This window comes from Poecile atricapillus, chromosome 7, assembly GCF_030490865.1.
Source record: "Poecile atricapillus isolate bPoeAtr1 chromosome 7, bPoeAtr1.hap1, whole genome shotgun sequence".
NCBI lineage: Eukaryota > Metazoa > Chordata > Aves > Passeriformes > Paridae > Poecile > Poecile atricapillus.
Window position 1 is genome coordinate 18,669,676 of NC_081255.1, and position 12,778 is coordinate 18,682,453.

General features: G+C 41.6%; 1 protein-coding gene across 3 annotated transcripts in view; it reads right to left on the bottom strand.

Moving 5' to 3' along the window:
* The window catches only part of PKN2 (protein kinase N2), a 55,213-nt gene extending 45,966 nt beyond the window's left edge, over positions 1-9,247 (bottom strand). For 2 of the 3 annotated variants that reach the window (XM_058842393.1, XM_058842392.1), the window contains exon 1: positions 9,117-9,247. In XM_058842393.1, coding sequence (XP_058698376.1) covers positions 9,117-9,164 — 48 coding nt within the window. In that variant the 5' untranslated portion in view covers positions 9,165-9,247. Of the gene's footprint in view, positions 1-6,057; positions 6,182-9,116 lie in introns of all 3 variants that reach the window. The other variant, XM_058842394.1, reaches the window with a different exon arrangement.
* Between the last annotated feature and the right edge of the window lie 3,531 nt (positions 9,248-12,778).

Genomic DNA, 12,778 nt, shown 5'->3' on the forward strand with positions numbered 1-12,778 from the left:
GATTTGATTTGAACAGCAGTTCAAAGTCCTCTAAGTAGTGCTTTAATTGATGCTCACGTGACTATTCAGAGATATTTTCTTATCGCAAACATTCAACTCATCATTGTATGGGGTTTTTTCCCCTACTGAATATTCAAATGTCCCACAGTTATCAAACTACTCATTAACTGAAAAATGTATTCATACCAAGCTGTATATAATACCTCAGTCTCTTCATTATCTTCATGGGCAGTACATCTATAGTATTACTTCCACAGTACTTGGCCTTCACTCCAAAATTCAATCCTATCCATTTCAATTGTATACTCATTTTCTCTTCTATTTCATTTAGAGAAATAACAAAAAGACTCAAGATTTTTCAAAATGACTGCCTGTATTGAGTGCATATAAAAGGTTTAACAGCAAAGGCTTACCACTTCTGAAAGTTAGCTAATAAACTTGGGGTTATATCCCTACACTGACCTCAGGTACTGCGACAAAACCTTACCACTGTTCTCAGACTTCAACATCAAACTAAATGTAACTACATCTTCCATCCATGCATGATGTCCAAACATCTAATAAAAATATTCTATTTTTAGTGCTTTTTCAGACAAACAGGTTTTCACTGTCACATGCATATTGTGAGACTTTCTGCTTGAAGAATATAAAGCTAGAAAAGAATTGTCACAGACAGTGCTTAGACTGTTCATAATCTGCATATCCACCTGCAGCAGAATTGGATGCTTCACAGTCCTTAGCTGTGAATCTGTAATCTGATAAACATTTTACTGCATGAACCACCTCTGCAGGCAAAAAAAACCATCATAAAGAACCAGCAGTCCTGACCTTCCCTAACAGTTTGTTCCTGCCCAGACCATCTACTGATACATGCCAGTACAAACCTTTATATGGCTACAGAGTGAACTGCAATTATGAACCTGATCTGGCTGAAAACTAATCTAGGGGTGAAGAAAACCCACCAAAACAAAACAACAAAATCTGTTCACCATATAGCTGCCTAAGGAAATGTAAAGCAACACAATATGGCACATAAACACTTTCAGCAGTGCTACCAGCTGACAAAGTCTGACACTTCCTTTGAGCAACAGACTCAAGTCTGCATGGGCAAATTCCAATTCCAGCACATGACATCATTGATGAACCAACTAGAACTTTTCCATCCTAAATTTATGTCACAGACCTGCCTTACATCTTACTGCAACAAAGAAAACCAAACTGGATATCCTTTTGACAGTTTTCAAAAAATACATACGTTAAAGTTCCTAAGTTCACAGGCCAACTGTGGCACCAGTGATACACTAAACATATCACTATTACCGGGTTAATTAGACAGTTTGTGTTTGGGACTTTGAAATGGGGGGGGGGAAAAAAAGAGACATTTTTTTCTGATGTTTTATACATCAGCTCTCAACTTCTCAGCTGAATAGAAGAATCATTTCAGAACACCTAGGCAATTATTTACAAGTATTATTTCAGGTAAATAACAATTAAACTTGCTATTACTTCTTACTGATTTTACTAACCTGTTTATTTCAATAGTCTAACAAATATGACTATATAGGATATTGCATACACATCTATGAAGTTCATGTACATGTATTTACTTTTTAAATTTCATTAGAGAAAATATATGTGGTAGTGATGTTCAAGTACTTTGAGTACTAAAAGCTAAAAAAACCCAAACAACCACAAGGTGTATCAGCCCCCACACTCCAAGAATGGAGGCCCAGAAAACTACTATTATATTTACCCACAAGAAAAGTTCTCCTTTCTGACCTGACTTGCTTGAAGTGTTTTATCACAGTAACAAACAGAGCCCCACAATATTCCTGAGATTTATCTTAGAGCTTTAGTACAATCTATTAGTACCTTGGTATTGAAGACTTAACTATGCCTTCTCCTGGCAACAGATCTGCTGCCTATTGCATTTTGTTACATCCAAGTAATAAGTGTGGAAAGTTAATGTCCTCCTGGTTCTTCTCAAGAGAAATATAACTGATTCTGTTACTTTCATTTTCAGGCTAACTTATTCTTGTGTTTAAAGGAAACATAAAATCTATGAACCCTACTATCACATCGCAAGGTAACAAATGTCAGAAAAACCTCAAGAGAAAAAACATTTTGCTTCAACACCAGATTCCCATACAGAACACCACAGACAGGAACCAGATATTAGAGGCTTCTGATTCAAGCTCTCCGATCTGCACTTATTTAGAGAAGTCAGAAACTCTCTATCATTGAAAAACCAGTACATTTCCAGCAAAGAAAAAACAAGACTTAAAAGAATCCGTAAGAATTGGGGGTCGATAAAGCAAGCTAATTTAGTCATGTCCACATTAAGGTTTTTACTAGCCCGGATTTGTATGTTGGGCCAGAGCACACAGTCCCCGGGTCTTGCCTCGTATCAACCTTTCTTCATGGCATAAAAAAAGAACAGGGAAATGCCACATTAAACTTTCATAGCCCAGCCCTTTCCAGTCACCGTTTCTTATTTGGTACGTATCTGATAGCCAGCTATATATCTACAGTAAAATAACAAAAGCTTTTAGTACAGATACACTTGGCCTAAGAAAATACACTTCTACTAATATTCCTATTTTTCCCCTGGCTGCCCAGTGGAAGCAACAAACTCCACGACTGAGAGCACAGTCCTGCCATCTCCGTGCATCCACTCCAGAAGTGCTCTGCACACCGCAGCTGCAGTAAACAGGAAGTACAGCCAGAGCGGGCATAATGTTGATATAAAGTATAGGAAACTGTATCTATACCTAACATCAAGAGAAACTTAAGGTGTGGCCTGCTCTTAAAAAACAATCAGCTCACCACTACCCAGCTGGTGGTCCCACAACTGAGCCATAGTAACAGATCACATGAACCCTCCCAGCTCACCCTACTCAGGAAGTTCAACGCACTACCTCGAATAGCTTCATTTCAGCCTCTTCTATTAACCAGAGTAGAACAGCAAAATTCCCAGCAAAGCTAGCCCATTTAGTTGAACATAAGCCTGCAAATGTGCACTACTCTCCTGTTCATGTGTCTCCTCACCATGTCTCAGCCATCTTATCCTCACCAGCTACAGAATTTGCACCAGCAAACCTGATGGATGCCTCAAAACTTCCTTAGTTCGACATACAGTCACAGAATTCCTGAAAGTTTGGAAAACCATCCCACAAAATTGTGAAAAAACCTAGAGAGAAGTACTTTGTTCCAAAGGATGTACCCCCAGACTGCCATGCAAGTAGTTCAATTCACTGGTGAGGTGTCAAAGAGTAAGTAACCAGTAGCTGTAAAATGGCAGTAACAAAAATGGTGATGATTTGTGCCACTGTGACATAATTGCATTGCTGCAGTTCAAATAAACAAACATATCAGATCTACCCTTACTTGTAAGGACAGGCCTAAAGCATGTTGTTAGCTAATGGCAATATCAGTTTCTGGGTCGATGTAGTACTTCTCAATCATATCTCAAAGTAACAGAAGCCACAGATTTGATTCTACAATATAAATCTAATTTCCTTAAAATGAACCTCCCCCACTCACACCAAACTCTAGCAAAGATGCTCTTTTGCTCATGCCAGGAACTGCAGACCAAGCATTAATAATTAAAGGTTCAAAGTACCATATAAATGCTTTACCCTTGCTACAGTGCAGTGTCATAAGATATGCTTCGGCTCAGTCTGTTCCTGAACCCATTCACTTACTGGACCCATATAGAGAAAAAATAAAACAAACAAAAAGCCTAGCATCAACCAATTTGTACCACTTGCACAAGTGATTTCTAGCAAAAGAAGAAAAAAAAAAAAAAAAAAGAAAAAGCAAGCAGACTGAGCCCTCCACTGCACATAAGACATGTAAGCCTTTACTCTGAAGCTATGTAGTGGTCTTAGTCTCTAATTCAGCACTGAGGCACTGATGAAAAATTTCTTAATCCCAGCATGAAATCCTCAAACTACTATTTATCAATGTAAAGGACATATTAATCTACTTATTCTACTGCAGATTTTAGGTTACATTGTAGCAAATGACCTTCACAATGTATGAAACTGTTCCAGAAGAGCTATTACATATATTGTAACTAAATACTTTTCTACTAGCCATCACTAATAATTTATCTTGAGTTAAAGTAACAGATCTGGGTCCTAAAAAGACAGCTGTTCTGATAAAGAAAATTCAGTCAAATGTATACAAGTCTACATCATATACAAGTTCCTGTGTTAACAGGAAGACTAACAGAATTCAAAAACTAGGAAAAAAACTACCCAAAACAAACCCAAAAACTCCAGCCATGCACCTACCAAAAGGTATTTTAAGGACTGTTTATGTTCCACTGAGAACAGGATGGATATTTTGCTAATACAAGATTTGAACAGAGCACTGTTTAAAGAGTAATATACATCCCCAAACGGAAAAAAAAAAACCCTGAAGTGCTTCTCTAAATCCACCAATTGTGAAAGCATTTGTAGGGACCTAAGCAGCTGTACATACATTTTCATTTCTAAACTGCAATTGTAGGGACCTGCAGGGACCCAAGCAGCTGTACATACATTTTCATTTCTAAACTGCAATGCAAGTTCAGGGTATTTTCACCTGAATATGAAATTATTTCGTCCTGAAGAAACAAGAGTCATTCAAAATTATTTAAAGCTAATCTGTCCTAGCTGAATATTATTTGAAGGCAGCCCTACTGCTGAGTGTTCAGCCCAATTACAATGTCTCTTCAAAACAGATTAATTAGGTTACTTGTACCTTTTTATGGTGTCCTTAGGCACTTGACCACAGCTAATAATAAATACCCAGTACTTTCTAACTCCAAAAATGCAGGCATCGTTACCTCTATTCTAAAGATGAGGAAATTGAGACATGAGTAAGCAAAGTCATCTGCCTAATGTCACCTAGCTGAGAGCAGAGAAGCCAGGAATGAAATATAGTTCTTCAGAGTCCCAACTAGTAGTTTAACAAGTACAAGTGCCCAATTTTATACACATTTATATAGAAAATATAGTTGTATAACCTCAGACTCAACTGTCCAATTTGTATCATGCAGAGTAACAAAATACCAAGCATTGTTCAGTCACATTAATTTGACAAATATTCTTGCCCTAGATATGAAATGGAAAAATAAAACAAACAAAAAACTATAAGGATGTGCCATCATATAATCATAATTTACATGTATTTCAGTTGTGGTACTGTTCATCACTATTTAAAAAAAAAAATTACCATGGCCTTTAAATATGATTCTGTCAGGAAATTTATGCTTTACGATCCCTAAATACAGCACCGTAGGAAATTAGGTGATCAGGGTATTAAAACAAAATATCCATAAAAAAAAAATCCCTTTATGCTGAGCAGTATAAAGACATTTTTCACAATGTTCTGCAATATTAAAAATATGTATGATAGTTGAGTTTGAAAAATCAATTCCAGGTAGAGCCTTTAATATTTCCATTTGAAGTAATGGAGGGTTTGTTACATGCTTATTCATTTCAGGGCATAGTCCAAGTTTAATTTAAGCAAATACACCCAAGTAAGATACTCTTTTTGCCTGATATTAAACAAGTATTGCTTTGCAAAACACAACTTGGAGTGAAGCGAAAATTTTTGTAAAATAAATTCTGTAACATTAACCATAAAAGCCCCAAGTTTAGAAGATTTACAGTACTGTCTAGAAAAGAAGTGATAGTGAACACTTAGAAGTACACAAGTGTAATCACTGTGCATACACAATGGTTTCATTTAAATACTCCTAGCAATAATTTCTGTTAACCCAGCCATACCAATTTACTATGCTGACATCTACCATCTCTGCCAAGAAAGCATAAACACTTCACAAAAAAACCTTCTTTTTAAAAATGTTTTGAAAAAAATCCAAACTTTTTTTCCATAAAAAACTTCAAAATATTTTATTTCACTGATGCCTTATTTAAGAAACTACAGCACTGTATGTTAGAGTTTAATTTATTTGAAGAAACACAGTTGCCACTTCCACCAGGAATCAAAGAGTTAAAGACTTTGCAATTAACCTGAGAGCAAGCACTAGAGAGGCTAGTTTACCTGGTGTACAAAGTTCTAAGGGATGCAAGCCCAGAGAAGGACAGCAGCATTTTGGAAGGGAAGGCAACATCAGCAATACTGGTTCTTACCCAAGCTCATTCCTCCTCCTACTAAAGAACCTGTACTGGAGATAAAAGGAGGTAAAAAAGGGTAATCTGGCTTTATGTAATCTTTCAATCTTTAGTAATGAGGCAATTTCACCAGTGAAGCTACCAGAACAAACTAAAAAGAGGATTTGCTTATTGCCAAGTTTACCTTGTACTTTGCATTTGCTAACTACTGAGAAATAAGTGTTGCATTTTGCACCTTGAACAAACTTAGTTTAAAACTTGCTAAGCAGCAAGATATACTTTCCACATCCCACTATCAGTCTGTAAAAATGTTTAAAGTAAAATGAACTACAGAAGAATGTATACATTATTTTGTAGAAAAATCAGGACAGAAATATCAGGTGGATATTTGCTAACAGGGTTTGTAAGAAATTTCTCTATCCAACACAGCATCACTTACTTCAAATACAAAACTTTCATTGTGAGAAATGAGATCTAGGGTCTATTTAAGGCCTGTTTAATTAAGCCTTTGAAACAAGTACACGTACGACATCTTTGCTCTTTTGTTTTTCATATTTTCTCAGAATCCACTTCACATCCTGTTAGTCAGTAGTTGTGACAGTCTGCCAATCTTTCTGTCAGGAGAGTTCAATTGATTCATAACTACTGATCCACTTCTATCAACTTCACCCCAACCAAACAGTTTTCTTACAAAACACTGGAGTACACAGGGCTGTCTTAATCAGGTGCACACAGCACATACCACAGCACAAAGCAATGTGCTACACTGATCACTAACTGATACTTGAGAGTCCATGTCAGGAACAAGCTTGGCATTTACACTGGGTTTAGCTTGTTTTCAGTAGGTTTTCACATCTATTAGCAAAACATCTCAACCAGACATCACCCATGATCTAGATCAGCCCATATACTTGACCCTTTAAACCTTTACTGTAGCCATGAATTCTACAACTTCCTCATCTTTCTGTGCAGGATTGCAATATGCAAGCAAAAATCCGTTTCACATATAAGCACTTTTTAAGTTAGAGTCCTTACAATTGAGGAAGTTCCCTCCTGAAGAAACATGAGTGAAATGGCGTATCTCGCACTTCACCATAGTTCCCTTTACTTTCAGACCATACCACTAAAGCAACTTTTATGTACAAGTATATGAAGAGCAATTTGTTTTGAGGCATTCCCAAGCAGAACTATATTGATGCCTTTGTATTTCACTGCTAATATATAGCATGGCAAACGAGACACCACCTTTACAGCAGTTCTTTCTCATATTAAAGTTCCTCTTAAAAATATCTAAAAGTCAGCAGTTCACAAAGCTTAAACTCCACCGGTCTTCCCATGTTAACTTAACCTCTCTGTCTTGTGCAAGTAACTGTATTTACTGATACAGAAGTTACCATATATAATAGAAGAGAGAGTGCAACCAAAGAATCTAATCCATCCTAGTTTTGGTTGGTTGGTGGGTTTTTTGTTTTGGGTTTTTTTTTGTTAGTTATTTTAATTAGTATCACTGTCAGTCTCATCTTTCAAGAAAAAAAGTAACAAAACCAAACCAAAACCAACCTTTCCAATCCCCCAAATAAAAATCTCCATTCATTTCTGTTTAAAGTAATCAGAACCCTGCTTTGGGTGCTTCTACAGAAATGCTGCTTCCATTGAGCTTACTTGAAACACTACTATAGTTAGTTATTCACACAGCTCTCCACTTCAAACAGGTTTACCAGCTTATGTATCATCGTATCAAGTTTGTATTAACATACTGATTCTTCCTAGGCACTTATGAACCACTGATTAAAGTTCAGCATTTTAGATGGATTCTTAGCCTTCAGCCATCTCATGTGCTACAATATTGACTCCTACATCTGTTGTGCCTTCTTTTCCTTTGCTATTCAAGTGAGCACACCTCCAACATTGAGAATTACAGGAGAACTTAACAGCATTAAGGAAATAAAATTACTTTTTGTTAAACCTTCCCTTCTAATTTTTGACGATTAAATTCAACACTTTCCATTTATGGACTTTTTACTTTGAGTTCATTGTCCAACTAACAAATTCAGAGACACATTCTTTGCCCGGATTTAGTGATGATAATAAAAAAAAAAAAAAAAAAAAAGAAAAAGAAAAGTAAGCTTTCTTCGGAACAAGGAAGCTGAAGAGGTAGCAGGTTGTGCTGACATCTAAAGATAAGAGCACAAAAGTGAAGCTCCGGAATTGCATCTAACGTTGCAGCTGACAAGCAGAAGAGTAACAGTTGCACAGGCAACCAAAACCGGTCAAATTACACGTGTGGAAACCTCTAAGCCTTGAGCTTTCAACCTTTAACAGTGTTGAGGGGTCTTTTGGGATTGTTCTTTTGTAGTGACAAGAACCCTTGCCGTGAGACAAATAACGTTGATCGCACCATTTTCTCCTCTTCCCAAGCTCGGCGTTCAAGGCCTACAAGAAGGAAGCTGCTCCGGCTGCTGCGCGGTGCCATGTCCAGAGGAGAGAGAAGCTCTTTGCCTGACCCCTGACGCGGGCGTGGGGTGGCCGCCGGGAGCCCTCGGGCCCGGCCCGGACGAGAGCCGTGCCCCGAGCGGGGGGGAGGGCGACAGCTCCGGCCCCCGTAGCGGCTCTGGGCGCGGGCAGCCTTGAGGCGGGCGGAGGGAGATCCCGGGGCGGCGGGGCCGGGGGCGCGGCCCGGGCAGGCCCCGCCGGAGGGACGCGGCCGCTCGGCAGGGGAAGGAGGGAGCCGAGCGCAGACAAAAGCGGGTCGCGGCCGGCGGCGGGGTGGGGCCGTGACCGGGCGGCGGCGCCTCCGCTCCCGGGGGAGAGCAGCGGGAAGAGGCCTGGGGTGGGCACGAGCTTCCGCCGGCCCCCGGCCCGGACTGGGGTGGGGTGGGCGTCCCGCGCCGAACGGCGGGCAGGGGGCGGCGGGGCGCGGCGGTTCCTCCGTCCTCCCGACCAGGAAGGGAGGGGAGAGGGGCTGGGGCGGCGCCCCTAGCAGCTTACCTGTAGCTCGGTGAAGAGGATCTCCCTCTCGGCTGCGTTGGACGCCATTTCGCCGGGGTTTGAAGTCCGCACCTGGGCGCTGCTGCTGCCGCTGCCGCCGCCGCCGGCGGGGAGGGGAGCGAGGGAGGCGGGTCCGGGGCCGGGACTAAGGGCGCATCGGGGGCGGGGGGAGCGCTCCGTGCTGAGGCAGGCGGGCGGGGGTGCGCGGGGGGGCCGCCGCCGACCCCTCTACTATCATGGGGGTCGCGGTGGGCTGTGGGGCGCGGTGCGGCGCGTTCCCCGCGGTGCGCTGCGGAGCGGCGCGCTCTCCGCGGTGCGGAGCGGCGCGTTCGGAGCGGCGAGGAGCGGCGCGGTGAGTTCTCCGCCGTGCGGTGCCCGCGGTGCGCTCCCCGCCCGGGCGCGGCGCTCGGCCCTGGCAGCGCTCGGGCCGCCGCGGCTGCTGCGCCTGCGGCCGCCGCCGATGTCGCACCATTTGGCTGTCACCCTGTCGCAAAGGCGTCGCTGCTTTGCGGCTCCCGGAGCACGTGACCGTGCGGGAGTAAGAGCGGGCTGCCTCGGGGGCGGAGGGCGGCGCGCGCCCCCGGCCCAGCTGCCCCGCGCGGGCGGAGCGGCGCGAGGCGCCGAGCGCGGGATGGAGGGCGCGAGCCCCCTCACCCCCCACAGCCCCGCGGCCGCCTCGCCACCACCCTCCCTCCCTACACACTCCGCTGGGCTCCAGCGCTGGGAATCCTGTCGTTTCCTTCTGTGCTGGCGGGGCTTGGGGGGCGTGTGGCACATTCCTGGTGTTGGGGGCTGCAGGGGATCGGCTCTCCCGGGCCCAGGAGACAGGTGAAGCCCTCAGTTTGTTGGGTAGCGAAGGCAGGTAGCTCAGGAAGGAGAGTTCACGCTTGTCTCAAGCAGCCTTGTCTCATGCCGCCCTGGGGACCTGGAGCAGTGGCCCAGGAGGTTGTGGTGAGTGGGGGCTGTAAATGCCGTTTTTAACAGTTTAAAGGGCTAAACATTTGTACTTGGGATGCTTGGTGAGTTTTTTTGGGGTTGGCACTGTTCACTTAATCTGCAGAGTAATAAGCATCTCAGAGTTTCAATATCGATTTGAGTGTCTGGGAGGAAATGTTTTCTTTTCCCTCGTGGCACCATGTGACAAGACCGTTTCTTTTCAGCTTCTTGCCTGTGTCGAGGCTTGGTGTGTTTCTTCACCTATCGATAAACTTGTGCTTTCTGTGGTCGACTCTGTACCCACGTGCATTCTCATTCCACCCTATTATTGGATGTTACGTTCGGCTAATTGGACTAATGCAAGATGCTCCGTGGAAGGAATTATAGGTGTTTGTTTGGGGTTTTTTGTTTTGTTTTATTTTTTACTCTATGCAGTTCATGTCAAATTCATAAGCTGGGGCATTTTTGATAGATTCAACTTCATGCGAGCATCGTCAGCATTTGTTCTGTGTGTGCTACTGCATCTCTGTATGCCTACATACCAACAGTAGTCTGTTTGCTCTAGGAATGTAAGTTAAACTTTGGAGAATCGTGTTGTTATGTTTTTTTGAGGAAATAGGAATGGCAGAAGTCAACATTAAATTATCACTACCATTCCTAGCAAATTTGAAGCATTTTTAGTCTGCTTATACTCCCACTGTTGAGCACCAAACAATCTGAGGTACTATCATGCAGCAGAAGTTTATGAACATATGCACACTGTTAGTTTCCCATAAAAGAAATACTAAGATAATTCTACAGTATAAATGAATATTTTTACTGAAATTACAGTTTCACTGACATATAAATAGCTGTTTGATACAGTTCATAATATCTCACATATACAAATTTATGTCTTTACTTAGTCCATGTGAAGCCAGTGGCTTAATTTCTCTGCTATCTGGCCAGGCAATTACAGGCTCAAAGGAAAACTTTACTTGCTGATTGTCTAAAAATCACTATTTTAGAAAGACTCATATCCAATGAAATCTGTGCTAGCACAGCTTCAGTGTTAGTGGTATCAATTAGTGTTATTTTAGCGGTCCCATGTCAGCAGCCATGAAATGGCTTGTGGCTCACAGTGCGGTTTTGGGTACGGTGCATACAAACAGGATGGGGGATGGGGGAAAAAAAGACTTTTATATAGTAATTTCTCATTTTGACCATGATAGAATAATTCCAAATGTTTAAACTTCATTTGAACTGGTTTTGAGAACAGATGTTGAAGGATATAAAGAAGTAATCAGAAATGACTGGATTACTGTGACTTAGTGACTTCATATACTTGTCGGCATGTATGTGGTCCATTACTGCAGCTCATCTCCTTGCCTGCTCCCATTGCAAAGGGGAAGAATCAATGTGCTTGCATGTCTACTTTACAAGATATGGTCAGAGGGAAACACAGATTGTGCCTCAGAGAAAATTCATAGATATATAAGTGGGTGTCAACAAAGCTAGTGAAGCTTTGAGATTCTCTCTAAAACAGGTAGCTGGCTTTGGTTCATGCTTAATCTAGCCTGCCTGTTGAGTGTAGACTAGAGCATATTATCACCCCTGTCAAGTCAAGGCCTATGATAAATTTTGTATTCCAGATGTTATTTACACAGCTTGGACGGACACAGTCCTAGATTCTTTGATGGAAGTGTGGTGGCACAGGAATATAAAGGGAAACTGGTTTGGTAAAACAATATTAACTTAGCTAAAGCTCTGATACTTAATAATTCTTCCTGTCTGGAAAGCACAAGGCAGTCCTGGACAACTGTAGCTCTGCGTTTAAGTACTGTGACAGTGAATTTCTGAGCAAGAGGGAACATTCCGAATGAGTCCCAAAATAGAAGCCAGTTAAGTATGTAAGTCCGAGAATTTAGTGTTCTATGGAATCCTGAGTTAGCTTATGCCTGAAAATATCTGGATGCAATTTCTTCAGCCATTATTCTGTTAGCTCATCTTTGTAGTCAATTAGCCATCTAGAAAAGCAAACTGAATGAAAAGGGTGTCAGTACTACTGGCTAAGGCCTTTAATTGTTTCTTCAGGTTATGTTATTGAAGTCTTTTGTCACAAAGTCCTGGAAAAGTGAATAGCTGAGATATGCAGTGTTCCTGGTACCAAACACACTTTGTGAACCCTTAAGCATAATACAGAACTCTAGGCAAATGTTCAGGATACTGTAAGCAAAATCCAAAGGTATTTTTTAGAATAATTTTAACTAGTCCAATATATCACCTAAAAAAGAGCTTACTTTCACTTAGTGATGCATATAGAAATGAGGATTCACACGTGAAGAGCACCAGATAGGTATTAATTGTATTATTATACTTAACTACTGGCAAAACTCTACCAGGAAAAAATATAATTTCTAATTTAGGCTGCTGGTTAATCTTGTTTAAATTAGTGATGTCAATCTAGAGGGACAACAATATCGAAATGTGTCTGGGTATGGGACAAATGAACCTCTTGGAAAGAAGAAATTGGATTTCTACATATGCTCCTAATAGATGAGTGGGGCAGAGCAATAACAGGCCAATTTACCACCTTTTTAAGCACAGAACAAGCTCTAAGAATTAGTGACCTCGTTAATGGGGTGGGTATTTGATTTTGGAAGTAATATTGTTACCTGTTAAAGGAAATCCTTGTCTCATAAAGCAGGAATGCTAAAATTCACACTTCAAGTCTGCTTTGGGATAGA